At 38.6% G+C, this 27,003-nt stretch overlaps 3 protein-coding genes across 14 annotated transcripts in view; all 3 read right to left on the reverse strand.

Moving 5' to 3' along the window:
* The window catches only part of ptprt (protein tyrosine phosphatase receptor type T), a 321,273-nt gene extending 320,301 nt beyond the window's left edge, over positions 1-972 (reverse strand). For all 12 annotated transcript variants that reach the window (XM_048199084.1, XM_048199081.1, XM_048199083.1 and 9 more), the window contains exon 1: positions 403-972. In XM_048199084.1, coding sequence (XP_048055041.1) covers positions 403-859 — 457 coding nt within the window. In that variant the 5' untranslated portion in view covers positions 860-972. The remainder of the gene's footprint in view (positions 1-402) is intronic.
* A 2,323-nt stretch (positions 973-3,295) lies between these two features.
* On the reverse strand, positions 3,296-14,643 carry rbl1 (retinoblastoma-like 1 (p107)). Its single transcript, XM_048199089.1, has 22 exons — positions 14,293-14,643; positions 12,935-13,068; positions 12,560-12,760; positions 12,416-12,480; positions 11,632-11,760; positions 10,537-10,682; positions 10,360-10,424; positions 10,064-10,250; positions 9,527-9,693; positions 9,231-9,343; positions 9,025-9,128; positions 8,703-8,840; positions 8,195-8,359; positions 7,939-8,074; positions 7,381-7,617; positions 7,085-7,275; positions 6,809-6,985; positions 6,147-6,218; positions 5,879-5,963; positions 5,314-5,462; positions 5,046-5,207; positions 3,296-4,307 (listed from the first exon to the last, which is right to left on the reverse strand). Exons 1-22 carry the CDS (start codon positions 14,626-14,628, stop codon positions 4,137-4,139), a joined length of 3,330 nt encoding a protein of 1,109 aa, XP_048055046.1. The 5' UTR covers positions 14,629-14,643; the 3' UTR covers positions 3,296-4,136.
* Positions 14,644-15,055: 412 nt separating this feature from the next.
* chd6 (chromodomain helicase DNA binding protein 6) overlaps positions 15,056-27,003 on the reverse strand; it is an 80,943-nt gene continuing 68,995 nt past the window's right edge. The window contains 12 exon segments of the mRNA XM_048199087.1: positions 15,056-19,063; positions 19,066-19,476; positions 19,479-19,815; positions 19,817-20,047; positions 20,706-20,810; positions 20,902-21,045; positions 21,495-21,728; positions 22,446-22,922; positions 23,236-23,451; positions 23,643-23,782; positions 24,478-26,361; positions 26,453-26,661. Of these exon segments, the coding sequence (XP_048055044.1) occupies positions 18,966-19,063; positions 19,066-19,476; positions 19,479-19,815; positions 19,817-20,047; positions 20,706-20,810; positions 20,902-21,045; positions 21,495-21,728; positions 22,446-22,922; positions 23,236-23,451; positions 23,643-23,782; positions 24,478-26,361; positions 26,453-26,661 (4,486 nt within the window). The 3' untranslated portion in view covers positions 15,056-18,965.

Below are 27,003 nucleotides of genomic sequence, written 5' to 3' on the forward strand. Positions count from 1 at the left end.
GGCCACTGAAGTCCACTATAAGGAGAAAAATCCTGGAATGTTTTCATCAAAAACCTTGATTTCTTTTCGACTGACGAAAGAAAGACATGAACATCTTGGATGACATGGGAGTGAGTAAATTATCAGGAAAAGGTTATTTAAAAGTGGACTAATCCTTTAAAAAGAGGTCGTGTGGCAACAAAATAGCACACTTACAAACTATTTTGAACAAATTTGTGCACATTATACAGTGTACACTATACAATAGGAAGTATAAAGCTAGCATTGTAAGCAAAACACCTCCTCTTGACTTATTTGTTGGTCAATTTAAAATGTAAATCGTCATATGACAATAAAGTAGCATACTATCGTGCGGACTGCGCTCTATTCAACATACTGTTATAACAGTACGCATCAAGGCACCTTCTGTCATGTCATCCGTCTCCGCGTCTTCAGGAGTGATGGACACCTCGATGTCAGTGGATCTGCTCTCATTTCGCGCGTCCTCGATGGATGTACTCTGGGGCTCTTCGAGTTTCACGTTATTATGAAGTGTTAAAGTGTTCGTGAGGCGGTTGCTGCCCCATATGGACTTGCAGAGATCATAATAATTCCAGTACACTCTACCGTGCCCGCTGTTTCTGTGATGCTCGTGAATTTTCAGGAACTTCTGCTTGAGTGTTTTCAGTTTGGTGGTGACCTGTCGCTTGGTTCTGTGGATGCCTTGCGCCCGAAGGAGCCTCGATATTTCGGCGTAAATAAGAGAATCGCGAACGGTTCCGCTGATTTGCCTACTGATTTCTTCGTCCTGTCGGATGTACAGCAGCGCCCTCGTCTCGGTGTCTGTCCAGTTTCTCTCTGCTGACATTTCTTCATACATTTCGCGGCGTGGAAACCTTGGGAAATCACGCAGAGAGTTCGTTGACACAAAACATCAGTTGATTCCAGACTCACGCGTCACGTAGGCCTGCGAGTACATGACGTATGTACGTCACTCGTTCTGAACTTTGTGATTGGCTCAGACTGGCGGGAGCCCTCTAGCGTCAGTGCGTCCATAAACGTCACAAATCGTTCATTTATTTCAGTTATACAAACCTGAACATGCCAAATTGTGCGACATACTTTTTGTATGCCAGGCTATCATACAAAGAAATTATGAACAACAAAAACAAAAGAGAGACAACGAAATATTTATAACTGATTATGTTGTAGTCGATGTATGCTTTTTTTCTGAGCTTTGTATTTTTCAGTTTTTTTTGCATAGTAAAATAAATTTTGCAATTTTTGCCAGTTAATTTTATCAGGTAAATACCTTAACCACGTTTAGTGTTTAGTTCTTCCCTCATTTAAAACAAATAAAAATATTTTCCTCATATCTTGATGATTTAATGGAACTTGTAGGCTCATCCCTGCTGAAAAATCCAGCTAAAACCAGCCTAAGCTGGTCATAGCTGGTTTTAGAGGGGTTTTGGTTAGCTGGGAGACCAGCTTAAACCAGCTGAACACCAGTTAACCCAGGCTGGGAGACCAGCTAAAACCAGCTACTTGCATCTTAAACCAGTTTAGGCTGGTTTTAGCTGGATTTTTCAACAGGGATTAAAACCAAATCTCCCTTCCGGTCATGACTTTTCACCATTACTGTAGTTCAGGAACAAAATGAAGAGCAAAACCATTCAATAAATGTGCTAATAGGATATCAGGAACATTATACAGAAATCCAGGTAAATCTGCATTTATTTTCCTACAACTATGTTGTTCAGGTGAATGTGAACCCTAAGAGGCCAGTTCATTTAGCAGCTGCCAAATTTGACTAATAAATTAAAATATCATCTATCCTGGGTTTATGGTTGGATCAGAACTCTCCAGAGCACAAATATCCTACATCTCTGGGTCAGACCTGGAGAAATGAGCCTGAAAACAACATCACACATGATCTTCTGAAGCAAGCACAGTGTCAAGTCCTACAAAGAAAGAAAAACAAATTTGAGAATTGATAAATCGTGTTTTATTGTTGTGTACATGCTAAGGCACTGACTGTAGAACAGACCAACAGCTGATTGGTCAAACCAAAAAATAAAATAAAGATAAATTACAGGCAAAAAAGTACAAAAGGTTTTTGTAGAATAACATACAATGTGAAGAATTTTCTAAACTTAAAATATGGAATTTGTATACACAAACATGAAAGAAATATTTCAGAGAATATTCCAGAGCTATAATACGAAGCACCAACTGCAAAGAGATCAACAGTGTTGGACATCAGAAATCTTGTTAGATGAAGGCAAAAGAACATAGATGGATAAAATAAACAAGGTTTGTATAAGAATTAAAATTTCAATACCAAATTAACCGTTGATACTGAGAAATACAGATACAGCTTGCTATAGCACTACACTGGTCACATGATTTAAAAAAAAAAAAAAAAAAAAATTCACTGCCACCCCTTTGGCATGTGATCAATAAAAGTTAACTGATAAAGATGAGCAGAACTAAATAATACAATTATAACAGCAACACCTGTTAAACAAACGGTGTTAAACAAGTTATTGTACACCACACACATGACAATGGAAAAATCCATCACCAAATTTAACACTTAAAATGTTATAATGTACTGTAAACATGACCATTTCAGAAAACAAAAAAAAAACTTTTCTGACAAGAGAAAATACACAAACCTTAAAATACATAATTGAGAGGTGTAGATACCACACATCTGAATATAGAGCTGCACAGAGCATTTGCAGGATGGTTGCAAAACTTTAAATTTACCTTTGTTTTGGTTCACCAAACACGCTGACCAACACACAAACAAAAGCAAGGTTAAATTTGCCCAGTACATTGTGCCAGTATATAATCTGAATAAAAAAAAAAATAAAAAAAAAAATCACTAATATAATCAAATAAAATTTTCCTTTCATATTGCTACAGAATATGAGGGGATATAAACGACTGGGAGATTACTTTAAAAACTTGAGACGGCGACTCATCTACTGCAAAATTGATAGTCACATGACTCTTGATTGAGAAAGCAACAGCTACAGAATATCTCTGTAATAAAGAAACGATTCATAATGAAAACATGATGCTAATCATGAAAAAACATGATGTTTCTTTGATTCAGTGCAAATCATTTAAAGGGTTAGTTCACCCAAAAATGAAATTTCTGTCATTAATTACTCACCCTCATGTCGCTCCACACCCATAAGACGTTCGTTCATCTTCAGAACACAAATTAAGATATTTTTGATGAAACCAGAGTTTCTGAACCACACATAGGCAGCACCTTTTGAGGTCCAGAAAGGTATTAAAGACATTGTTAAAGTAGTCAAAGTGACTACAGTGGTTCAACCTCAATGTTATGAAGCGATGAGAATACTTTTTGTGCGCCAAAAAAATAAATAAAATAACGACTAACAATTTGAACTGTTGACATACGCAGTTGACGACTGTGCAGGATTCCGTGTTCTACGTCAGAACGGATGCATCGTGGTGCTCATATGTACAGCGTGGGCCAATACTGAGCCGGCGTTCGGATGTAAACAAGGAAGCCTGCACTGTGTTCAACACGTCAACTGCGTATGACATCAGTTCAAACTGTTAAATAAAGCAGTTATTTTTGTTTTTGCGCACAAATTGTATTCTCGTCGCTTCATAACAAAAAGGTTGAACCACTGTAGTCACGTTGACTATTTTAACAATGTCCTTCTGTACATCAAAAGGTACAATGATGCTGCTACCTATGTGTGGTTCAGAAACCCTCATATTTCATAAAAAATATCTTAGTCTGTGTTCTGAAGATGAACAAAGGTCTTACGGGTGTGGAACGACATGAGGGTGAGTAATTAATGACAGAAATGTAATTTTGGGGTGAACTAACCCTTTAAGTTTATACTGATCTCCCTGATCTTCAGAAAACCTGGTGTAGTAAACCCCACATGGGGTTGATGAAAAATCAGTCATGATACATGAGCTGCATGTGATGTTTTTGGCTTTGCTGTTATTGTTCAGTGACATAATTAATGTGCTTGATTCTAAACTGATAAGAAACTGATTGTTGTCGCATCTCTCTCTACATCCTGGAGTCGTTGAGCAGCACATAGGAAGAGTTTTTGGCTTTTTTACTGGGTCTGTAACAAGACTGGTCGTCCCACAGGTCAGAGACTCGCTCTCTCGCTAACCACGTCCTGGAGGCGTTTGAGCAGCACGTCGTCGCTCTCTTGCCGGAGGCACTTAGATGGAGATTCGGTCTCGTCACCATCCATTGTGAACGCCCGCTTCTTGCTCACCCCACCCTGACGGATCATCTGGTTTATGTCGCTCAGTTCCTGAAGAGAAAGAGCAAATAGAAGGCTTTAACCACAGCCATAACTGAAAAACTATCTACAGTCAAACCAAAATTTATTCAGACACCTTGAACATTTCATTCATTAATACGGTTTATTCACTACAGATTAAAAAATGGAAATAAAATATGACAAGATCTCAGAGTAAAACTGTGTCAGAAAAAAAAAATCTTAATTATGTCAGATAACACTTAAGCAAAACATGGTCAGGTCAAAGTGTCTGAATAATTTTTGGTTCCAAATTTTTATCAGTTTTACTGGTAGTCCACTGTATGAAGAATTTTTGGGTATAATATTTCAGTTTACTTTATTTTGCTATCCTCACTTACAGAAATGAACTATAGTGTCCTGCACCCACTAGTAAAAATAGATCAAAAATGTCTGAATATTTTTTGGTTTGACTGTATATTATGGAGGTCATTAGGAGTTTGCAAATAAAAAAAAAGGATGGTGATCTGACATGAAAACTGAATTAACTGATTTTTAAATTTAATAAAAATGTAATAATCAGCTATAGTGACTATAATAATACCCAGCTGCACTGTGTGTATTTCATTGTTTGGACATTTCTCGAATCATCTTCCTTGTGTTCGACAGAAGACAGACATACAGGTTTGGAATGACATGAGGATCAATAAATGATGGCAAATGAATTTTTTTCAAGAAATATCCCTTTAAGGGAGTTATTACTGTTGATGCACATCCTAAAGTTTGACTAACCTTTGATGGGCTGCCGGTGAACTTGTACGTGTAGGCACTGGGGGTGAGACTCGAGCCATTTTTATGAGGAGAGACGAAGATGGAGTGTCTCTGAGACACACGGCGAGGAGAGAGAGGCTGAGCCCGAACCGATGGGAATGGAGATAATGGAGGAGCCTCCATCTTTATAGAGAAATAGAGAGAAAGAGTGAAATACTTGTTTCCAAACTGTCTAAAAAGTACAGTACAGTAAAAGATAATTTTCAAAAAAGCAAAGCAATACACCAACCCTGTTATCAAGCGTAGAATGTGCATATTTGAGAGCGAATGATTTCATCTTTAACACGTAAACAGAGTTATAGAACTGGATGAGGTCTCCTCTTTCCTCTGATTCGCTGTCAGCCTCTGTTCTGTCAACCTGTTCCATCCTCTCATTGGCTGTTAACAGAAACGGAAACAGAAACATTGTATAAACATCTACACAACCATTCAGCATCATTACTCCAGTCTTCAGTGTCACATGATCCTTCAGAAATCATTCTAATATGCAGATTTTCTGCTCAAGAAACATTTATTTTTATCAATTTTGAAAACAGTTGTGCTTCTTGCTTCATATTTTTGTAAAAAACATAAAACATTTTTTCAGGATTCTTTGATGTAAGCAGACAATAATAATTGTCTTTACTGTCATTTTTGATCAATTTAATGTGTCCTTGCTGAATAAATGTATTAATTACTTGGAAGAAAAAAAACAAAAACCTTACTGACTCAAACAGAAGTGTAATATATTGTGCTTAAGAAAACAAACAAATTTAACAAAGAGACATCTGGGATTTTGTCCACATCATCCTTACACTGGTCTGCTGGCGGATCCACTTCCATGTTCTCATCTGCCTGCTGCTCTCTGAGACGCCTCTTCAGTAAAACACTGCGGTACACCTAAAAACACACAAACAGGATGTTGTGGATGCCTCATTTGTGCAGTGCTCTCATCACAGCTCAAATTCCAAGCTTGTTGACATTAGGAAGCTGGGGCACTCAGCCATTTTGAACCTTTATGAATGATATTTATGTGGAATTCCACATCACAGGTTTGGAAAAACCAAGACTGTTGATACTCACGTGACTGTGGGCCTGAGGCTGGGTTCGGTAGCATTTCATAATGTCCTGAAAAGTGTGCTCTTCTTTTGTGATCTGCAGTAAAAAAAAGTAAAAAAAAAGAAAATTTTAATGAAAATGTTGTTATATATTTTCATCTGACGATTTAGAGAATTCTTCAGCAATAAACATGTTCAAATGTTTCAGATTTTTTTTTAAAGAACTGAAAACTTTTATTCAGCAAAGATGCATTCATTTGATAAAATGTTACAGTAAAGACATTTATAAAGGTTACAAAATACTTATATTTCAAATGAATGTTGTTCTTTTGAACTTTCTATTCATCAAAAAATCCTGGAAAAAAACGTATCACAGTTTCCACAAAAACTGCACAACTGTTTTCAACATTGATAATAATAAGAAATGTTTCTTGAGCAGCAAATAAGCATATTAGAACAATTTCTGAAGGATCATGTGACACGGAAGACTGGAGTAATTCAGCTTTGCATCACAGGAATAAAATTAAATTTTAAAATATATTAAAATGTATTTTAAATTGTAATAATATTTCACAGTATTACTGTTTATACTGTATTTTTGATCAAATAATTGCAGTCTTGGTCAGCATAGGAGATTTCTTTCAAAAGCCTTTATCTCTACATTTCTAGTTCTGCATCTAAATGTACCTTTGATATGATGTAGATGGCACAGAGCAGCAGCTGGTCCAGGTGTCTGTCCTTCATCAGGTCAGTGCAGTGCAGCAGAGAATGCTCGAAACACGTCCAGATCTTCCCTCGCAGCTCCGATGAGATATCCAGCTTCAGACACAGATCTCGCAGACGCACGCTGGCTAAATGATACACCTGAAAGAATGAGCAAAAGAACATACGCACTTCAGCTAACAAAGATCTTCATTCAATACCAATAGATGGTGTACATCAGCAAAAAACACTCTTCCTCACCTTCCTGAAGAATAGCGCGAGGGATCCAGTGCGGCGGGGTTTGTTGGCAGCCAGAGGCTGTGCGTCGGAGCTGGCGGCTGGAGCTGCAGTTCGGCTGGGGGAGGCAGTCAGTAAGACTTGGGCAGTGAGAGGGTTCATCTCATTGGCCTGAAGCTGGATGACTGTGATGCCGCCCGCCTCGTTTTTCATCACTAAAAATTGCAAAACACCAGCACATCAACAACAAAATCAAACAAATATCTTTTTTGGGAAATGTTTTGCTTGCTTAACAAGAGAAAAAAAAAAAAGAGTGGTACTTGGCAGGGGAATAGTTAGCTGCTGGCCATTTACGGTTGCCATGGAGAGGACAGTCGTTGTTGCGGTGGTGTTCTGGTTGTTCTCCATGGTGTTGGGAATGATTTTGATGGGAGTGACTGATATTCTTTTCACTGGGGACTGTGGCAGAGGGTCGTCACCAAACAAGCGTCTCTTAGCGCTGCCAGCCGCTGGAGAACTGTAGCGGTCGTGAAGAGAGATGGGAGATTGAGGAACATCTAAAGAGAGAAAGGAGAGAAGTATTATTCCAATGAGTATTCAATATTCAAAAACAGCATTAAGATGGAGGTTTTTTTGGGCTTTTTTGTGGTTTTAAGTCTATGTTAGCTTTGATGTCATATGTAAGCTTGAAAAAATTAAATACAAATAAAAAAAAAAATTAAAAATAAATATTGAATTAAAAAACGATAGTAAATATGAATATATAAACAATCATATGTGCATTTTAGAATGGTAAATGGACCAAATATATCCATAAAAAAAAATTTCTCTCTGCAAAAGCATCATAGAAGCCAACCTCATTTTAAGATGTATAGTACCTTTGCGTGCGCTAGAGCCCAGACCTGTGCGGACCTCCCTGATTCGAGGGTGGATGATAGGGGATAGCGCCACCAATGGAAGGTGAGTGGGTCCACCTGCATTGTTGCCCGTGTCAAAATTACTGGGAAAATTCACCTAAGAAGCACACACACACAAAAAAAACATAATATCTGTTATTTAAATGGCACAAATGATGCTTATAGACGAATTTACAATCTGTTCACCCTACAAAGCAGTTTGTGAGTGTGTGTATACCTCTTCCACAGTAGGGATTTTATTGTTAGCTTTATTAAGCGCGTTCCACAGGGCCGAGTCTCTAGTCCAGGCTTTGCTTTCCAGCACCTGCTCCTCGATACTGTTCAAATGCTTCACCATGTCTCGGGACAAACCCTCCTCAGAGCGGATGAACACCTCAATCACCTACACAAACACATCATGAACATTTAATTAGCCTTTCAGTTTCCTTTAAACGCACTTAACAGTTTGTTTTGATCTTTAGAGACACATTCATATCTACACTGCAATGTGATGCAAAAGTACACTAAAAACACTACCAAGGCTAAAAACCACATCCTAAAAACTGAAGTGTGCCTCTGCAAGCGGATAATATGAGCACTGTGTGGTTCAACGTATCACAAAACTCACGGTTTGTATCATATGATTTTGGAGTCACGGATTGGATCAGTTTTCAGGTCAGCAAAAAAATAATCAGCACGTGTGCCAACTACGATCCGCTTAACACCTAGCTGACACCGTTCAGTACCTTGTAAAAGTAGAAAGGTTGGATCTGAAAGATTTCCAGTATCCATGGAAAGGTCCTTTGAGAGCTGTAGGCAAACAGCACCACCTCCAGACAGCACGCCAACAGAGAGCAATGGAGCACCTCCTGCTCCAACAGGACCTGATAGAGATCAGGAGGAGAGAGGAAGAGGTGACAATCTCATGCAAAAGCAGAAAATATAGAACACTGAAATAATATTTGGCAAAATCCATTTTCCTCTTTCTGTTTAGTAATATAAACAGAAGTGAAAAGTTTACATTTAGTAGAACACTATTTATATTATTTAGCAGGCACAAGGACTTACCGCCATATCTTTGCCCTGTAATCTCTTCATCTCCATAGTCATGATATTCTCCAGGATCTTGAAGTACAAGATCTCTGCCAGCTTCAGACGATTCTCTGCGAAATCTACACACAAAAACCTGCACTTAGTTGCATTATAAAATGTGAGGCTTTTCACAACAGTTTACTCTATTAAACATCTTTTTTTAGATGTGTAGCATATCTGACCCATATGTGCTCCTGGCAGGTCATCTGTGGGTTTGGTGTAGGCCTGTTTAAATATCTCTCCCATGGTCTTCACTCGGTTCAGAATGGATTCAGAGGGATTTCGAGAGCAGGAACTATAAAAACATGGTGAAAATAAAACAAAAAATCTCTATAAGAAAACAGGCCAAAGCCTGAGGGTCATCTTGATGGGTTATGCATGCTCGGACGGACATGCATACTTATCCGTGTCCAATTTATATTAAAAAAAAAATAAAATAACTAATTGTGCATGGTTTGGTTTAGGTTGAGATACATACTTAAAGATTTGGACCAGAGCATCGCTTGGTGCGTTTCGTAGGCCGGACACCATGCTCTGCAGTCGACTCACACTTTGGGTGGCTGAGGAAACAGGGGTGACCAGCACCTCTTTCTCCTTCAAATACCGTCGACCCGTTAGAGGTGTAGAGGGAGCAAGGGACCGTGTCTACACAAAACCACAACAGGATAGGTCAAAGGACATACACTACCATTCAAAAGTTCAGGGTCAGAAAGTTATTAAATGAATTAATACAGGTAATAAAAAGACATGTTTCATGTGACACTGAAGACTGAAGTAATGATGCTGATAATACAGCTTTGCATCACAAGAATAAATCACATTCTACAATATATTGAAATACTGTAGAACTGTATTTTTGATCAAATAAATGCAGCCTTGGTGTGAGACTTCTCACCAACCCCAAACTTAGGTTAAATATCACTCTATATGAAATACTAAATATGTACACTAAGTGACAATCAGGATGTTCAAATGTTACTCTAAATGTAGCAACAGTGAGAGAAAGCTTCAGTACCTTCTCAAAGTGCTGCTGAAGGTTGTTCTCCACCTGCATGCGGGCGGATAGTTGACCCGACGGAGGCTCAGCGGTGGATTTGCGAGGTGTGCCGATCTCCTCATCTGCATCGGCCCCCAAAAACACTCGCTCGTCAAAATCCCCCACAGTCAAAACATATTCCTCATACTCACGATTTATGGCTTTACTGAAAAGACAAAAAGATTCATATACAGGTGCATACTGAAAAAAAGGCATTCAATTTAATATGTGTTTGTGCATTTTGTATTTAAATACATTTCATGGCATATGCTTACTTGTTGTCTTGGAAATTTGGGGTGTCCAGTAATTCAGTCAGAGTGTCAGCATCACCTTTTAATATCTGAGAAAAATAAGGGAATAAACTGTGAATGTGGTACGCATGAACAAGCTGTAAATCAGCAATCATATTGTTCTTGCCGTGTAGATTGTTTGTAAAAGTGTGTATTTCTCACTTTTTTCTCAAACAGTGTCTTTATGTAGGGTTTAAAGTAGTGCTCCTTTATGCCTTTGGCTTCCACCACCAACCCATCATGCAGTTCACACAACTTGTCAATGACACATGGCATCTCCTCCAAGTTTTCTGTGTCCTTTGGCAGTCCTACAAAAAGTGAGCAACAGACTCTCAACAAAGCATTTACATGTTTATTTTTCACAGACACAAATCAACCTACAAGATTCTCAAACTGAATCTGATAAAAAACACAATACAGTAATATGATGGGTCTAAGAGATTTGTTCAGTATTGTTGTAGTGTGTTGTAAAAGGTTTTAAACCACTAAAAGTCAGTTGGCAATCAAAATAATGCAAGTGCCCCAAATTATGTAAGATAGAAACATATTGCTCCTGAAAATCTGATTATAAATAAATCTTTTAAAACCACCTGAAATGAAACAAGTTTTCAGTTCATGTTTTAGTCCTACATTTTGGCATCTGTATGCTAGTGTACTCCTAAAAGTTGACCGAATAAAGTGGACTGTAACTGTCAAGTGTGTTATAGTCAGCTATTGGGGGACAAGCACTTTGATATGTTCTGTTGCTTGCCACAACTTCCTGATTAACAGATAGTGCAAGAAAATAGAGCTCAGAACATTTCATCTAGTCATTAATAAGGAGTTATAATAAGATGTACTGTTTTAAATTCATTACAACTTCATCTATTCAGTCAACAGCACATTAACAAGAGCTGTCAAATCGATTCATTACGATTAATCACATCTAACATAAAAGTTTGTGTTTAGATAATGTGTGTGTGTAATATATATATATATATATATATATATATATATATATATATATATATATATATATATATATATATATATATACACACACACACACACACATTTAAAAGACGCGATTAATTGATTTAACTTTACAAATAATCAAAAATATTTCAAAACCAAGTACGCTACACCTTGGCTAGTAACTCCTCTAACGCAATCAATGGGCTCACTTGCTCTGGATAATAATTTGTAAACAGAAAAACATCAATCAATCAATCAATCAAGGAAACATATTCTCTCACAGCAAGGTGAAGGGAACTTTACCTCTGAAGCACTGATTGATGAGATCTTTCTTGTTGGAGCACATGAGAGCGTTGCAAAACACCAGATCCAGACAGCAGAGCAAAAGGTGATAGGAGTTTACCAGGTCATCTCCAATCATGCGGAAATTACCTGAAATAAGGTAGAAATCATGTCATTTATTCACTATGGCATTCAGATAAGTCAACAAGAAAGTTTTGGACAAATCTGTCAAATATGTCAGTAGATCAAAATACGCTACTGTTCAAAAGTTTGAGGTCATTAAGATGTTTTTTTTTTTTTTTTTTTAAGAATGTTATTCAGCAAGGACATCATAACAATATTAAGCAACACAATTTTTTTATCCATTGATAATAATAAGAAAGGTTTCTTGAGCAGCAAATCAGCATATTAGAATGACTTATGAAGGATCATGTGACACTGAAGACTGGCGTAATGATGCTGAAAATTCAGTTTTGCATCACAGGAATAATTTACATTTGAAAATATTCAAATTGAAAAGTGTTTTTGTTTTTATTAAAATAATATTTCTCAATAATACAGTTTTTTTCTGTATTTTTGATCAATTAAATGCAGCCTTGGTGAGCATGAAAGACTTCACGCATTCAGTTGTTTGATGCTAAAACTTCACACAATTTATGCACTTATTATTACTGTGAATTAATTGATTGATTTCTTTTATGTTGTTAATACCAAGCATTATTTGACAGACTGTTCCAGTAGTCTTATTTAAACTATACCGATGGTCTAGGGTTCAAACAGGGGAGGCTTCTTTCAGTCAGCTTACCTTTGGTATACACAAAGAGAGTCCAACAGAACTTGAAGACGTCACTGATGTGGCATGGAAGGCGCCTACAAAGAAGAAAACGTATTTGTTATTTTCTTTTTCAAAAGAAAGCTGAGAAAGCAGATAAAAGGCAGGCAGATTTACCGGTGTTTGCGGCTTCTAGGCAGGCGAGGAGGTTCGCCCTGAGGATTCTGAAACATGTCCAGAAATATTGGCTCAAATTTACGAAAAATAACCGTCGACACTTCAAAGTTGCGCTCTAGTCGACCTATGCGACTACGGAAATCCTGAGAGAGGTTCGACATGTCTGACCACTTTTTCATCTTGCTGAAGAACTGGATCAAACTAGAGGAAAGAGAGCATAACACGCACATCTCAACATACACACCTCCATTTATGCATGAAATAAATGCTCTTGACATTGATCATATTGTTCCTCTTATTATTCTTTAAAACTAAAACTTCCATTATATAAACTGAAATTTCAACAGAAGATCCATGTTTGTTTGAGGTCCTTACCTGAGCTTCGCCGAGCGCAGGATCCTTGTAAGGGAAACGCAGTTGCCCTCCATCACACCTCGTCCCACAGTAGGGATAGAGCTCTTCCTACAGGCGGCATACAGAGAACAGGCCAGCCAGTGCACAACATCACCCTGAGACAACCAAACACATGACACACATTAAGATATACAGCTGAATTAAAGCCTAATGTACCACATTTGATAAATTAATGTCCTCCAACATGATCTTGTACACAATCTTCTACATGCTTCTTGCACTCTAATTGATGGTTCAAACTTCTTAATAAAGTAAAAGGCCTTTTAGTATAATGCTAAATAAATGTCCACCTTCAGGTCCGTGGTACATGTGTCTTTCTGCTATGTATTTTTATTAAGTAACAGAAGAATTTTATATAGTAATATTTCAAGATGAACATTTTCTGGACTGAAGCAACTTAGGTTTACTTGATTATAAATCAAAATTTCTTTCTGAAAAACTGATGCATTTTCCCCTCCTCGCTTATGAACTCCATATTCTCACTATATCATACTATATTAGACATAAAAGCATGACGTATAAATATGATACAAAACATAAAACACTTATGCATCATTTTTTTTTCTTTTATATTTTGTCTAAAGGTTCAATAAACTGTTCAGTTAAAAAATATATTTTTTTTTCTGTATTTGCAGGGTTAAGCTTGAATAATGAACACCAGTACTATACATTTATAGAGACATTTACTTAGTATAGTATCTGACAGCTCTCTCATCTAGCTGCCAGTAATAAATGTGTGGAAAAATGTATCTTTCCCAGCATTCCCTTAAAATGACTTCCTCATATTTTCCTTATTTATGTTATGTGGCATATCAGTGAAGCATCTGTCATTGTAGATGCAGAATATTAATTAAGTGTTTTTTTGTTGTTTTTGAAAATGGTATAACGTTGACATATTTTTGGATATTGGCTGGTATTATTTGAGTACCAAGGCAAAAAGTACAGTGGTGATACCATGGTAAAGCAATGTAATCAGATGATAATACTACGTGACTTTGAAATTCATGTAGCAAAATAACATGTTAAGTTACTACTGTGGCATTCTGTGTTCTATGGTAGAACCATGGTATTCTAAGAAGTGCCATGTAAATAACATAGTATATTTTATGGTAGCCAAGGTACTTCAGTGAACACCAGTCAGTGTGAATCCCGTACTTAGTGATCTCTTCAGTTGGGGACTTTAAAGGAAGCTTTACTGACTGGTACTGGTTATTTTGACTATATGTCTGCATGAAAACCAAGGTGAGTTGAAGGCAGAGCGCGAGATGTCAGCGGTTCCTGTCATTTGGTTGTCGTGTGAATGTGAATTAAAGTCGAACCTCTAGCGTGTAAGTGTTCCAGATGGAGCTGAAGTTCTGAAGCGCTTCTGCTGCCGTCTCCTCGTCCATATTGAGCTCTTGACAAAGCGCCTCGAGATTCCTCCGTATCGAGCCATCGGCCGATTTAACCGACTCCGAATCCGCTTCATCTCCCCGCATTGCTAGAATCCGTGAAAATCCGATAATATCCAAAGAAAAGTATTTGTTTGGGTGAAACACGGAGTTGACCCGAAGCTCCGCTAACCTCCTGATGCTATCCCACAATGCCGAGACATACGAATGGCGCGAAAACGGGCCCCTCTCAGCCAATGGGAGAACAGGAGGAGATGGCGTCATTACAACAACAAAGACGACAGCGAGGTAGCATGGAGGATTTAAACTACCGCACAGTGTTTACCAATATACTATACAAAATGTAAAGGATATAAATACAAGCTGTTTTACTTTTGCTCCTTACTTATGTGATATTCTGTAACGCTTAGTATAGAAATGTGATATTGAGAATTGTTTATGCAATACTATTTGTGAATTTCACAACTCTTATATTGTAAGTTACTAATTGACGTTTATCCGTGGATACCTTATTAAATACATTTATTTCTTATATTTACATATAGTATTTGTTATGTGTAATTATTATATGCTACACAATGAATATCAGAAAAACTACATATTAAAACTAGAATCTAGAAAAAGCCTGGATATTGAAAAAGAAAAAAAAAATGTTTGGCATACAACAACTAACTGATCAACATCAGACTTATTGACTTGAAAGTTGAAAGTCATCTTTTATTGCACAATAAAAGATCACATACCATGGTTTGAATTTATATGATTGGTCCACATTGGTGTACAGGAGCTATTTGAACAAAAACAAACAAAATATCCCAAAATAATAATAATAAAAAATAAAATAAAAACACCCACAACTCTCAGCATTGCTGCAGATTTCATACCAAGAGAATAAGTTCACTTTTTTTGTTTTGAGTAATCATCCCAATATAGTGCACTTGCTTCAAATGTAACTATGAACTTACAGTACTTCCTTGTCATGAACACTGACCATTATTAGTTGTATCAAATCCATTCAATGTTATTCTACAAGATCTTGAGGAACAACTTCCAACACAGGCTCAATAGAGATGAAAGCGCAGTTCTGCATGGTACATGATGCTCTAATGTGCCTTGAACATGAAGGACTTGACCCCGGATTTTATTCTGTCTGGCTAAGCAGCTCTGTTATATGAAACACTCCACAGTAGCCTGCCTTGCTTCAAATGTCGTAACTGGGTGTTATTAGCAGGTCCTGGCATGCAAACACTGACAGTGGCCAAGCAAAATCCAGTCTCCTACTACGTGCATATTTAAAAGCATTGGAAATATTGAAAGCAGACAGAGTCTGACCAAATGACACTGGCATATGGTACCCAACAATTCCCAATTCTCTTCTTCCCCATCGGAAATGCACTATGCAAAGCTACTAAAATAATCTCCCTTTGATTAATCCATGAAAAATGGAGGTAGGGGCTGATGGGAAAGGCTTTTTGCACTCAGAGTATCCAGGAGCAATTATCCAGAGACATATTTATACACACGGATACAGTCAACATTGCCATTTTCGGAAAGTTCAGCTTTTTATGGAAAGTAAAATGAATCAGTGTTGAAATCCAATATAGGAGAACATCCAAAACCTGGAGACAGCAAGTTTATGTACATGTTGCAATACACAAGGAGACAACGTTGAGACAGTAAAACACAATAAATACAGGTAAAATTTGAAATTGATCAGAGTTTTGGATGAATTACCAAAATGGGTATCTGGAGTGTTATTAGGACAGAATTGAATATATATTCATTGATCTTCAAATGGGCCCAGATACTGCACCACTGAGACTTTCTTTTCAAACACCATGTTTCCAATTGAATTAAACTGGAGTGTTTTTGAGTTTCCAACAATATTGTTGGAGTTTCAAACTATACATTTCCAACAAACGGTACATTTATAAAATCAATACACGTACAACCAGCAATGCAGCATTCTCAGCCTAACAGTCTGAACTCTCCAATTGTACATATACTGGCTGTGCTTCTCCTTGAATTGTTGAAGGCCTTTAACGGAATTACGAACTAATCAAAATGTCAAAAAGCGAGGGTAATGTAATCATCCAGACGTCTAGACGAGGTCTGTGTTTTTGTTCACCAGATGTTACTGAGAAAGCAGTGTAGGGACAATAGAGAAAGATCAGAGCTAAGCTTTCAGACTAACAATGAGACATTTTTGAAAGTCAATAGACTTTGTGCTTTGCAATACTGTTTTGAATGAAGTGAGAGAGGAAATAGACCCGGTGATGTTATTTGAAAAATGTTACGACTTGAAAAGCAATTCAGAGTCCAGTATCTGTACAACTAGAGTGTCTGCATTTGAACTTGTATGACCGAGACTGCTTCCCAAAACGTTGACACTGTACACGAGTACTTTGATATATATTTTCCAACATAAAGATGTAACAAACATCCATATATAAAACGCTAAATAAGGCATTGCAAAGTGAACACAATAAGATAGATGTGATGAGAAAGAGGAAATGTCGTATTAGGTGAATCTGGCAAAGTAAAAAGAGAAATAAAAGCAAAATAAATTACATTATGGTGTCACAAATAGTGTGACAAGGCAACAACAGCATGTTTTTTGAAGGTGACCATGATTTTTTTTTGTTTAGACAAGAAATATACAGTACAGGTTTACATAGGTCAAAATGTACAGGAAGTGACATGTGCAAGCGTGCGCATGCGTCCACACAAACACACAAACAAACAAGACAGAACACAATTACAGGTAAACATTCACCAAAAAGACTGTGCAAAAACGTTTTCACATCCGAAAACTGAAAAAAAATGAGTAAGATGAGAAGGTGGAAAATGACTACTCCCACAAAAGAGAGACCCTGTTGCGATCGGGGGATAAAACAAGTTAAATTATCTCTGGTTATCAACTAGTGTGAAGTATTTCAAATAAAAAATAAAAAAAAACACTAGTGCTGATATTTTTCTTTACATGTCCCCCCCAATATGAGACATACTGGCAAGGAAAAAAATAACATTGTTTGTGTGCTTGTAAACAAAAGTAACAGCAATATACAGCTAGTTAGATTTACATGTTTTCAAAAATCTCGGTAGGTTTTACTTTACAGTATTTTCAAATGAACCAGAGAAATGAAACCCATGAAGAGAACGAGATGGTCTGATGTCTTTCTGTCAACCCCATCAACCCACAGGGCTTTAGTGAATGCAAAAAAAGGAGATTTGCAAAGATATTTTTGTCTTATTTTTGGTGAAGAAATATATCACCAAAAACAAAACTTTCTGGCATCATTTACTCGCTTCCAAACCTGTGTGACTTGCTTTCAGGAGATGCGCTTTTCCATTTAACAAAAGCACAATGACCAGGTTGGAGCTTATCAATCTCCAAGAAGGACAAAAACACACAATGAAAGTAGTCCAAAATTAATTATGTACTATATTCCAGTCACACAATAGCTTTGCATGAGGAAAAGTAGTTTTATGGTGTAGTCGCATGGCTTGACAGCCACTTCATGCTTTCATTGTATGGAAAAGCGCAATGTGAGCACAATGCTTTTGTGCTCCACAGAAGAAAGTCACTCACACATGTTTGAATGACATGACTAAATGATGACAGTGGACTATCCCTTAAAATTCACTAAAACACAGTTCTCAAAAACGCTTTGCGTCAGGCTTTTATTTTGTATGCCCCTGTACCAAAACCTTTTAAAACAGAGTCTCATCTATGGCACTAACACTTCGCCCTTGGCCTTGCAGCACCCCCAAGTATATATAACCAACTATAAAAATGATTAGTACTATCCCAACGGGGGCACCTTATCAAAGCGACAATGTGGAAACGATACCAAAAACAGTAAGACAAACAAAACAAAAGACAACTCAATCTCAGGATTGTTCTTTGCCATCAACTTCAAGCCTTGCTCTTTTTGAGTTTCCATTGCACTCACCATGTTGCACTCATGCCATCTATAGCTTTGTAAAAGATTTAGGTTAAAATCTTCACTAAAATGAATACATAGCAGCAAGCAACTAAGAACAAAATACTGTGGTCCATCAAGAATGTATCAGACGCAGCACTGCTGGTAATCTACCAATGGGATGAGTGTTTCCTTTACATTATTCTGAGAAATGTTTCAAAACACGAATCTAGGCCTTATGCAACTAGAAGAGCATGATCCGAACCACCATTATGAACTGAGACTGCCGTCTGTTTTTTGCACAATACCAACATCCTACCACTTTCTGAGAATCTGCGAAAGATGCTAGTGAATAACACCTAATCGAGGGGGGGAAAATGCTGGGGTCACTAAGAGCGTTCTCAGTCAATAGACAGAATCGTCTGAGTATCCATTCCCATGATGCAAAAGGAACACACTAACACCAATGATGATGTTGTCCCTTTGTTGGACCTCTGAGCGTTTGCATGCTTCAAGTGTCTATTTCTTTAGCACACACCCAGAAGGTAGAGTAGATGTCAGTGAAATTACAAGGGCAGATCTATAAACAATACATTGATAATCAAAGTCCTATACACAAACTTTTACCGACACGACACACACAAAAGTACTGCGGCCCAAACGCGAGGATGCGTTCTAGTCTCCACCGTCACACGGGCCTTGAGCATCTTGCTCTGGTTCCTCTCCCATTTCGTTTTTTTCCTTTTCTTCAGTACTTTTATCCTCAGAAGGATCTTTATATGGTCAGAAGGATCTTTGACCAGAGCCAAATTTACATCATGTCCATCTTCTTCCATTCCGCCCTCTTGGCTCTTTCGTTCGGGTGTCTGTTCGACTTTAACCCCCTTCGATTCCTCGCCGTCCATCTGCACACCAACGTTCCCGCTTCCCTCCACCAGTCCTTCCTCCCTGACCTTCTTCCTCTTTCTCTTAGGGCTGCCCGTGCTGTCTGCTGCAGGCATAGCGGGCAGCGCCATTATACTGCCTGGTGGCAAGAACATATGCGGATACAACAAACTATGCGACATTCCTGGGATTAGAAAGGGGTTAAAGGTCAAATGGCTGCCGGTGCTTGTGATGCTACTACTACTACTGCTGCTGCTAGTGGCCGCAGCCGTAGACACCGAAGCAGACACTTTCTTCTCTTCCCTCCTTGCTTTGTGTCCTCCTTATTCCAGTTCTCCGTGCTCATCGGAGAGCTTGCGTTATCCTGCTGAGGTACAGTATCCGAACTATCCGCCGGGCTTGAGGTTGAGGTTACGGTTGCAGAGTTCGTAGAAGTCACGCTGGCTGTAGTGGAGGATGCGGTTGCGGTGGATGTAGTGGATGTCGCTGTGGACAGCGACTGACTCATCATTCCACTCATGTGAGCGCTATACATAGGGGGCTGCACGGCCGCCATGCCGTGGAGCATCATGGGCAGCATGCCGAGTCCATTCTTGGCATCATCTCCTGATGATACGGCAGTGGCGAAACCATGAGGAAAAGCCCATGATACCGGTTAGCGGGATGCCAGGGACATTGCGGAGATTGGGTAAACTAACCAAATCCATACTGCTAATAAGCCCACCGTTCATGAAGAGTGGACCCATGCCAGAGGGGAGCTCGGGGGCTTTGGGCATCTCGCTGCGGGGTCGCCTGCCTCTTCTGCGCGGACCGGGATCCCGACACACGGGTCCAGTGAGGATGCGTGTGAATTTGCCCTCCGGTAGAAAACCCTGGGATATGAAAACAGTAAGTGTTAAATTCAATCAGTACATCAAAGTTTGTATTAATAAGGTATATGTTAAATATGGACATTTATGACAAAGTTTAAAGATAATTAGATTTAATTAATTACTATTCTTGATTCTGATTGGTCAATTGCAGAATTCATAAACTTGAATGGATTTCAGTGAAATACACTGACACTCAAGCAGATAAGTTTTTTTTTTCAATCCAAACAACACTATTTAAATTATAAAACTAATAATTTTTCAATTATTTATATAACAAATTTAGACTTACCCCACTTACCCTAATAACATATTAATATAAAATAGAGTATTGCAGACTATAGCATAGACTACTACAGACATCCTTATGAGGGATTTGATGCTGATGACATGAACACAAAATCTGTGAAATGGCATCAAGAGATTAGCAGACATTTAGCAAATGCTTTTCATTCAAGCCAAACTATAAGTATTTTGTGGTGCTTGAGAAAGACTGTTCTTGTTACGATTCTGTCTCAACTATACTCTGAATCTTTAAACTTAGGATATGTTCAGTTATATTGTATTAAACTACATATTCCCAGGTGGCTTCAGTGCAACAGCCTCTGATCCACAGCTTGCAGTTTCCAGTCTCTTTCTAGACAGAATATGTATGACTCACTGAATGCTTCACCACATCTGCCCAATCAGGAGCCACAGAGTATTCTGAATTTGCATCCAGCCATCGGGAGAGTTCTTTAATGGCTGGAGCCATAGCGCCTCCAAGCTGCAACCAGAGGAATTGTAGCATTAAAATTAAATTAAATCAAACGGAGGAAAAAAAAAAAAAAAAGAAATGGTATGCATGTTTTTGTTACCCTGCGGCCTGTGTTTCTGTGTACTACTGGGACTCTCTCCTCTCCAGTTAGAGAGCTGACGTCGAGCTTGGTGGGGTCTTTGCAGCGATGCCTTCTCTGCTTTGGACGCTCCAAGAAACTGTGCAACATGCTCACATTCTGAGACTAAGAAAGATGTACAATATAAATGAGGTTATAGTAATGTGTTAAATGTCAATTATATTATTTATATTAAAGGTGTATATAAGCTGTATAAAATAAACATTCACATTCAGGATCATTCAAATGTCTTTCTGGATGAATAAATAATGTTGTCAACCTTTTTTAAAGCACCTTAAAGTACACAAAAATAAAGAGACTATACCATTAAAGTCAACATGAAACAGCAATTGCATCTATTTTAGTAGTAATGTGAAGTACTACTAAGAAATGTACTAATTTTATCCAATGGGAATTTAATGGATTGTGTAAACTAGGGAATAATGTGCACGGAATTATGCCCAATAACAAAAGCAACATGAATTCAGAAATAGGGTTGTCAATAAACAAGAATATTTTTAATTCTCAAACCAATATGCCACAGAAATATTACTTTTTAGTCTAACAAAACTAACCGATGGAAAAGCGGAAAGCTCCATGTTGTAGTTGGGGTTTTGTCTGAGCCATTCCATTAGGCCTTTATTGGCCGTTTCCCTGTCCACGCTCACATTCAGGGCCTCTGTGGCTGGAGAAGGAGCTGGAGAGGGTGCTGGAGGGTGAGTAGGAAGTGTAGTCGGGGTGGATGGAGGGCATTCTGACTGAGAGGATGTTGAGGACACAACAGGCTGGCTGATGCTCTCTGACCCACACTGTGTAATATACAAAGATAAACACAACAATAGACAGTTATATTAATAATTCATATTAATTTGTATCAAAATTATTAATAATACATTAAATTATTAATATTAAATAATATTAAATATTCATTAATAATAAATATTCATTAATAATATTAAATCACTAATAAATAGTATTAAATTAATATTAACTATTTTAATTTATTTATTTTAGTGTCATATCAGCATCAAAGGCTATTTTCATGGCAAGATTAAAATAAGCTCCTTAAAAAAAAAAAAAAAAAAAAAAAATCACAGTAATTCATATTTAAATTTATTCCTGGTAAAATGTTTGAAAAAACATAAAAAAAAGTACTTTCTGGAAAAATGTTGTTACTATTATAAGGCCATCTTAATAGTGATATATACTTTTTACTCCAAAAAGCACAAAAAAGCAACATAAAAGCAGCCCATACGACTTCTGATGAAGACTTTAATCTTTGCTGGTGCCTTTTTTTTCTTTTTCTTTTCTTTTTCTTTTTTTTTTTTTTTTTTTTTTTACTTTTTTGAGCTTGGCAAGATAAATGACCATCCACTTTCTTTGAACTAGAAGAGAGCAGTAGATTCTGCCAAAAATCTGCTTTTATGTGTCACAAAACAAATACTATGAAGCCAGAATGACATGGGGACATTTTCCTTTTTGTGTGTCCTACTGTATCCATTTCAGTGATATGTGGTTCCACAAACCTGTTGTTCAGGCAAGTTCATGGCTCGTCCCTTCATAAAGCTGAGATCAGGAGTCTCTACATTTCTTCTTCGTCCTCTCCTCCGTCTCAACATTGAATCATCACGACGAAGACTGCCGTTGACAATCTGCCCTGTGACAGGGTGAATCAAACCAGCCTGCAAAATGCCAGCCATATCTAATCCCAGTGAGCCTTGTATGGAGCCTATCCCGGTTATTTTGTGGGGCGCTGACTGGACAGTGTGGCTCATATGACTGATTGGCCCACTGTCTCCACCAACTGTTAGCTCTGTTGGTTTGGAGAGGTCAATAGCAGTATCCTGCCAGCCATTAAGGAGGAGAGCGTTAGCACGATGAGGCACGGTAACCTGAATCTTTTCTCCAAGATGACTTGGTTTGGCAAGAACTTCTGCCTCGAATTCAAACCCACGTCTGGGACGTTTGAGCTCAGGGAGAAATGCTGGGGCAACTAACCTCTCCTGTTGGGACAAGAGTTGTAAATACATACAAACACATACATACATTATATATATATATATATATATATATATATATATATATATATATATATATATATATATACATATACACACACACACACACTACATTTTTAATGACTTTTCCATAACATCACATTAATTTCCATCACTTTTCAGGCCTTGTAATCACACTTTGGAAATTCTTTGATGTTTACAGGTTTTTCATTTATTTTCAAGATATTTCCAAAACTTGCTTTGAATTTAAGACATTTCAATACTTTTTAAGGGTTTGCAGACACCTTGAAAAACTTACCTTTGGTAAGTGGGATACTGTGTGTGGGAGGTTGAAGTTAAGGCTCTGAGATATAGGCATTCTGGTAGGCAGAAATCCTGCCCTCTGGTGGGCACTACTGGGCATGCAAGTGTTAGCCAATGCGGTGGGAGACTCGTACTGTTGACTAGAGGAAGGCCACTTCCCCTTTAAGATAGTATGGCAGATACTGTCAATACGGTTGATGATCACTCTGTCCTGTAGACAACAAAAACACAGACAGTATATGAAATGGGTCAAACTACATGTCTAGTGGTATGCTGTGGGCTGAAACTAATTTCAAGAAAAGATGTTCTGTAGAATATTCAGTATCTATTTTCAGTATAACTAATTAATGAAACATGGTAAAAGATAATACAAGCAGGAAACAATCACTAACATGACAATACCTTAGGCCACTCTGAGAAGGAGAAGAGTGCTTTCTCCTGTAAAAGCTGAGCAATGGTTGGTTCCCTTATTTCATGGACATTGTCTGCCATCTCGCACATGGGCAGCGCAAAGCGTGGTGCATCAACATCTCCCAATAATGCTAAAAAAGAGAAATCAGTATTAAAAGCATGCTGTGAAAGAAAGAAACTAAATAAAACTGCCTTTCTTTCTTTTTTCATTTGGGTTTTAAAACATAGCGAGAAACAATCATTCATCAGCATGTAATTTGTCTGAATAAGTTGGCCAAGTAACACAGCACAGAAAATATTAAGTATTCCATAAACCAAATCTGTTTAGTGTTCATCAAACAATTAGAAATAATTTTCAATAATTCAACAGTCAGGGGTCAATTATTCTGCTTATATAATATTTTTGTCCTAAGACAGTTTCGTCCCTAAAACTGGTCTTATGGTACCAAACAAGTGAGCTTAAAACCCAAGTTAGTTTGCTGGTCTAAACCTGTTCAAGCTGATCTGGTTTGCTAGTTTTTGGACACTTGGTCAGATTTGGAGAACAGCTGTCCAACAATATAACCAAGCTGAACACCAGCTTGGCCAGGCTAGAGGATCAGCAAGACCAGCTTACACCAGCTAAGAAGAGCAAATGAGAAAGCTGTTTTTCTCCAATATGGGAAACAGCCCAAACTGCCATTACTAGTTCTGGAAAAAAAGTAGCAAAGTATTAAGAAGCACAAATGTGGTCAACAGACCTGGAATTACTACATACATCAGTATTCAACAGAATCAAGAACCAAACATAAAAAAGGTAGAAAGCTGAAGTCTACAGCCACAATACCTGGTGTCTTTGCACCTTCATCTTTTATCTTGTCCTTTACATCCAAAACCTCAGTCTGCTCAAGGTGAGGGGTCTGCGTAGTGCTGTCTGGCTCAGGCTTCACATCTGACACCACTGGATCCATGAGGAACTCTTGTTTTGGGACTGCATCAAGGACTGGAGATACAGAGGTGTCAGGTAAGGTAGTTGGAGATGATGGGAGTGAAGAAGGCAAAGGGTAATCTGTTGAGAGGGTAGTGTTAGTTAGATTGCACTCTTCTATTGGCTCTGACAGTTCTTTGCAGGATTCTTCAGAGGGTTCTTCCACCAAGTGCTGTTCAGCTGCGTCTTGCTGAAACCCTTCACAAGGTTCCTGCAGTGTCTCGTCACAAGTCAAATCATAAGACTCCTCTAAAGGCACTTTTTCTGGCTCTCTTAGAGGCTTTACGTAAGATTCTTCCAAGGCCACTTCACAAGGATCTTTCAAGTCTCCTTCATTGGAATCATCAAATGTCACCTTGCAGTCCCCTTTCTGGGATTCCTCAAGACAATTTTCCCTTGGAGACTCTATTGAAGGCATCTTGTCAATTTCATCTTGAGAATCCTTAGTCTTCGAACTGTCTGGAGAAAGGTCTTCTTTCTCAAAATGGAACCCTATGCTTTCAGCTCCTTCTCCTGGACTGGGAACTCCATGTGTGATGTTGGAATCGCTAAGCTTGTCCTCTTGATCCTCACTAATGGGATCTGCCTGGTCAAGACTCACATCTGGGAGACCAAGAGGTGGTGGAACAAATTCTGGAAGACTGGCTGATAGATCTGTCTGATCCACAGATGTCTCTCCAACATTAAGTTCTTTGAACAACATAAAGCTTGGTGCCAGTGGCTCGACAGGGTTGCTTTGAGAGTCTGAACTGGGCATGCTCAAACAGTCGGTTAGCGTTTCATCACCCTCCCGTCCATCGTCTGGCTGAGAAGCATCCAGAAAGCTGGGTTCCAAAGCTTGTGCTCCCAAAATGGGATCAGTCTCGTTGAACATGTCAGAAGTTTCAACATGGTCTGAGCTTTCCCATGGAGCTTGAAGTTCATCGAGTTCCACAGAAGGCGCCATTAAGCCAGTCTCCTCTGAGGACCCTTGCTCTCCCACCAGAACATCGCTGCGAAGTTTTCCAGCTATGGAGTCCGCCATGTCTCCTTGAGCCCCATTTAGCTCCCCTTGCACACCATATGAATTTAGCATATTCTGCCCACCAGTTGCAGAATTGAAAGGGAATCCGTTGAAGGCCTCTTTACCAGATTTGCTATGTAGTGTGTCTGATGTCAAGCCTTCATGTTGTAAAGACCCCAACTCCAATGAGTCATCCAATGGAGGGCAGTCCAAAAATCCATCTCTGTTTCCTGTACCTATCCCCAGGGAACTTCCTGGCTCTGACGCCACCACATCTGTGGGCTGGTGATGCCCATGAGTATGGACAAGTTGTGTTGGTGTGTGGGGTGAAGGTGTGTGGTGATACTCCGGAGGTTGTGGGGACTGACAATGTCCGAGGTTGGCATCATACAAGCAGCAATGATGGTGGGGCAAGCCTGGGACTGGATATCTGTGGTTTTCTTTATGAACATAGTTCCGATGGGCCTCCAGGAAGGATAGTTGTGGGTCATTGAGGATGTAGAAGTCAGTTCGACTCAAGCCATGCTTAGCAACACCAATGAGAAGATCACGGTCATGTTTGCCACACTCCCACCAGACAGGCAAGTACAGACTAGGGCGACAAAGCTGCAGTCGTGACCCCAGGAGTGGGTGCCGCAATACTTGTTCACGGACCTTTCTCAAAAGCTCAATACGGTATAATGTTCGGGCAGCTCGCTCTTCTGTAATGGGTTCCACCAACAGCGAAGGATCAACGGTACCTACACAAGACAAGAATTTGTGTATATATTATGACAGATTGAGCTGCTATTAATCTTCTCATCAAACTATCAACTCTAATATCCATTTTACCTTCATCTTTTCTAGGCGGTAGTCTACATGCAGTGCGACACATTGAAACAAAACTGTGGAAATATCTCTCCAAGCTTTCGTCTGTCTTCCTCTCCAATCGAGCAAGGGCACGGAACTGGCCCCAGTCAAAGGTTTTCTTCTCTGGGTCATACACTACTCCAAACGAGGACACTGTGCGATAGAAGTCAGCCTGTTCACGACGTGTCCACCTGTGTTAAAGGCAATATGTTATCTCAGCACAACATAAACCTTAAAATCTGTCTGAATTAACAGATATTTAGCACACACTATTGTATTAACCTCTTACCTGATGCAGTACCAAAATACTATTCTTCCAATGTTCATCATGACCTTGCAACACATTTCACTGTTTATACTGTCCACCAGGATTTTATGCTAGCCAATTATCCTCTTAAGGGTTTGCTGTTGTTGCTACTGCTAACTACTCAGCCTTCTGAAAGCCCTGTATAATTAGTCTGGTTTCAGGTTTACTTCACCTCAATCAGGAGTTCACATTTTAAAAACATCAAGATAGGGTGCATTGAAATTGA

This window comes from Megalobrama amblycephala, linkage group LG8 (assembly GCF_018812025.1).
Source record: "Megalobrama amblycephala isolate DHTTF-2021 linkage group LG8, ASM1881202v1, whole genome shotgun sequence".
Classification (NCBI taxonomy): domain Eukaryota; kingdom Metazoa; phylum Chordata; class Actinopteri; order Cypriniformes; family Xenocyprididae; genus Megalobrama; species Megalobrama amblycephala.

Coding starts and splice junctions, on each gene's coding strand:
- rbl1 (XM_048199089.1), bottom strand. CDS start 14,628: ATGACGCCATCTCCTCCTGTTCTCCCATTGGCTGAGAGGGGCCCGTTT. Junction 10,251..10,359: donor CCAAATTTCCAAGACAACAA/GTAAGCATATGC, acceptor TTGTCTTTTCAG/TAAAGCCATAAATCGTGAGT. Junction 5,964..6,146: donor AGCCTCAGGCCCACAGTCAC/GTGAGTATCAAC, acceptor GTGTGTTTTTAG/GTGTACCGCAGTGTTTTACT.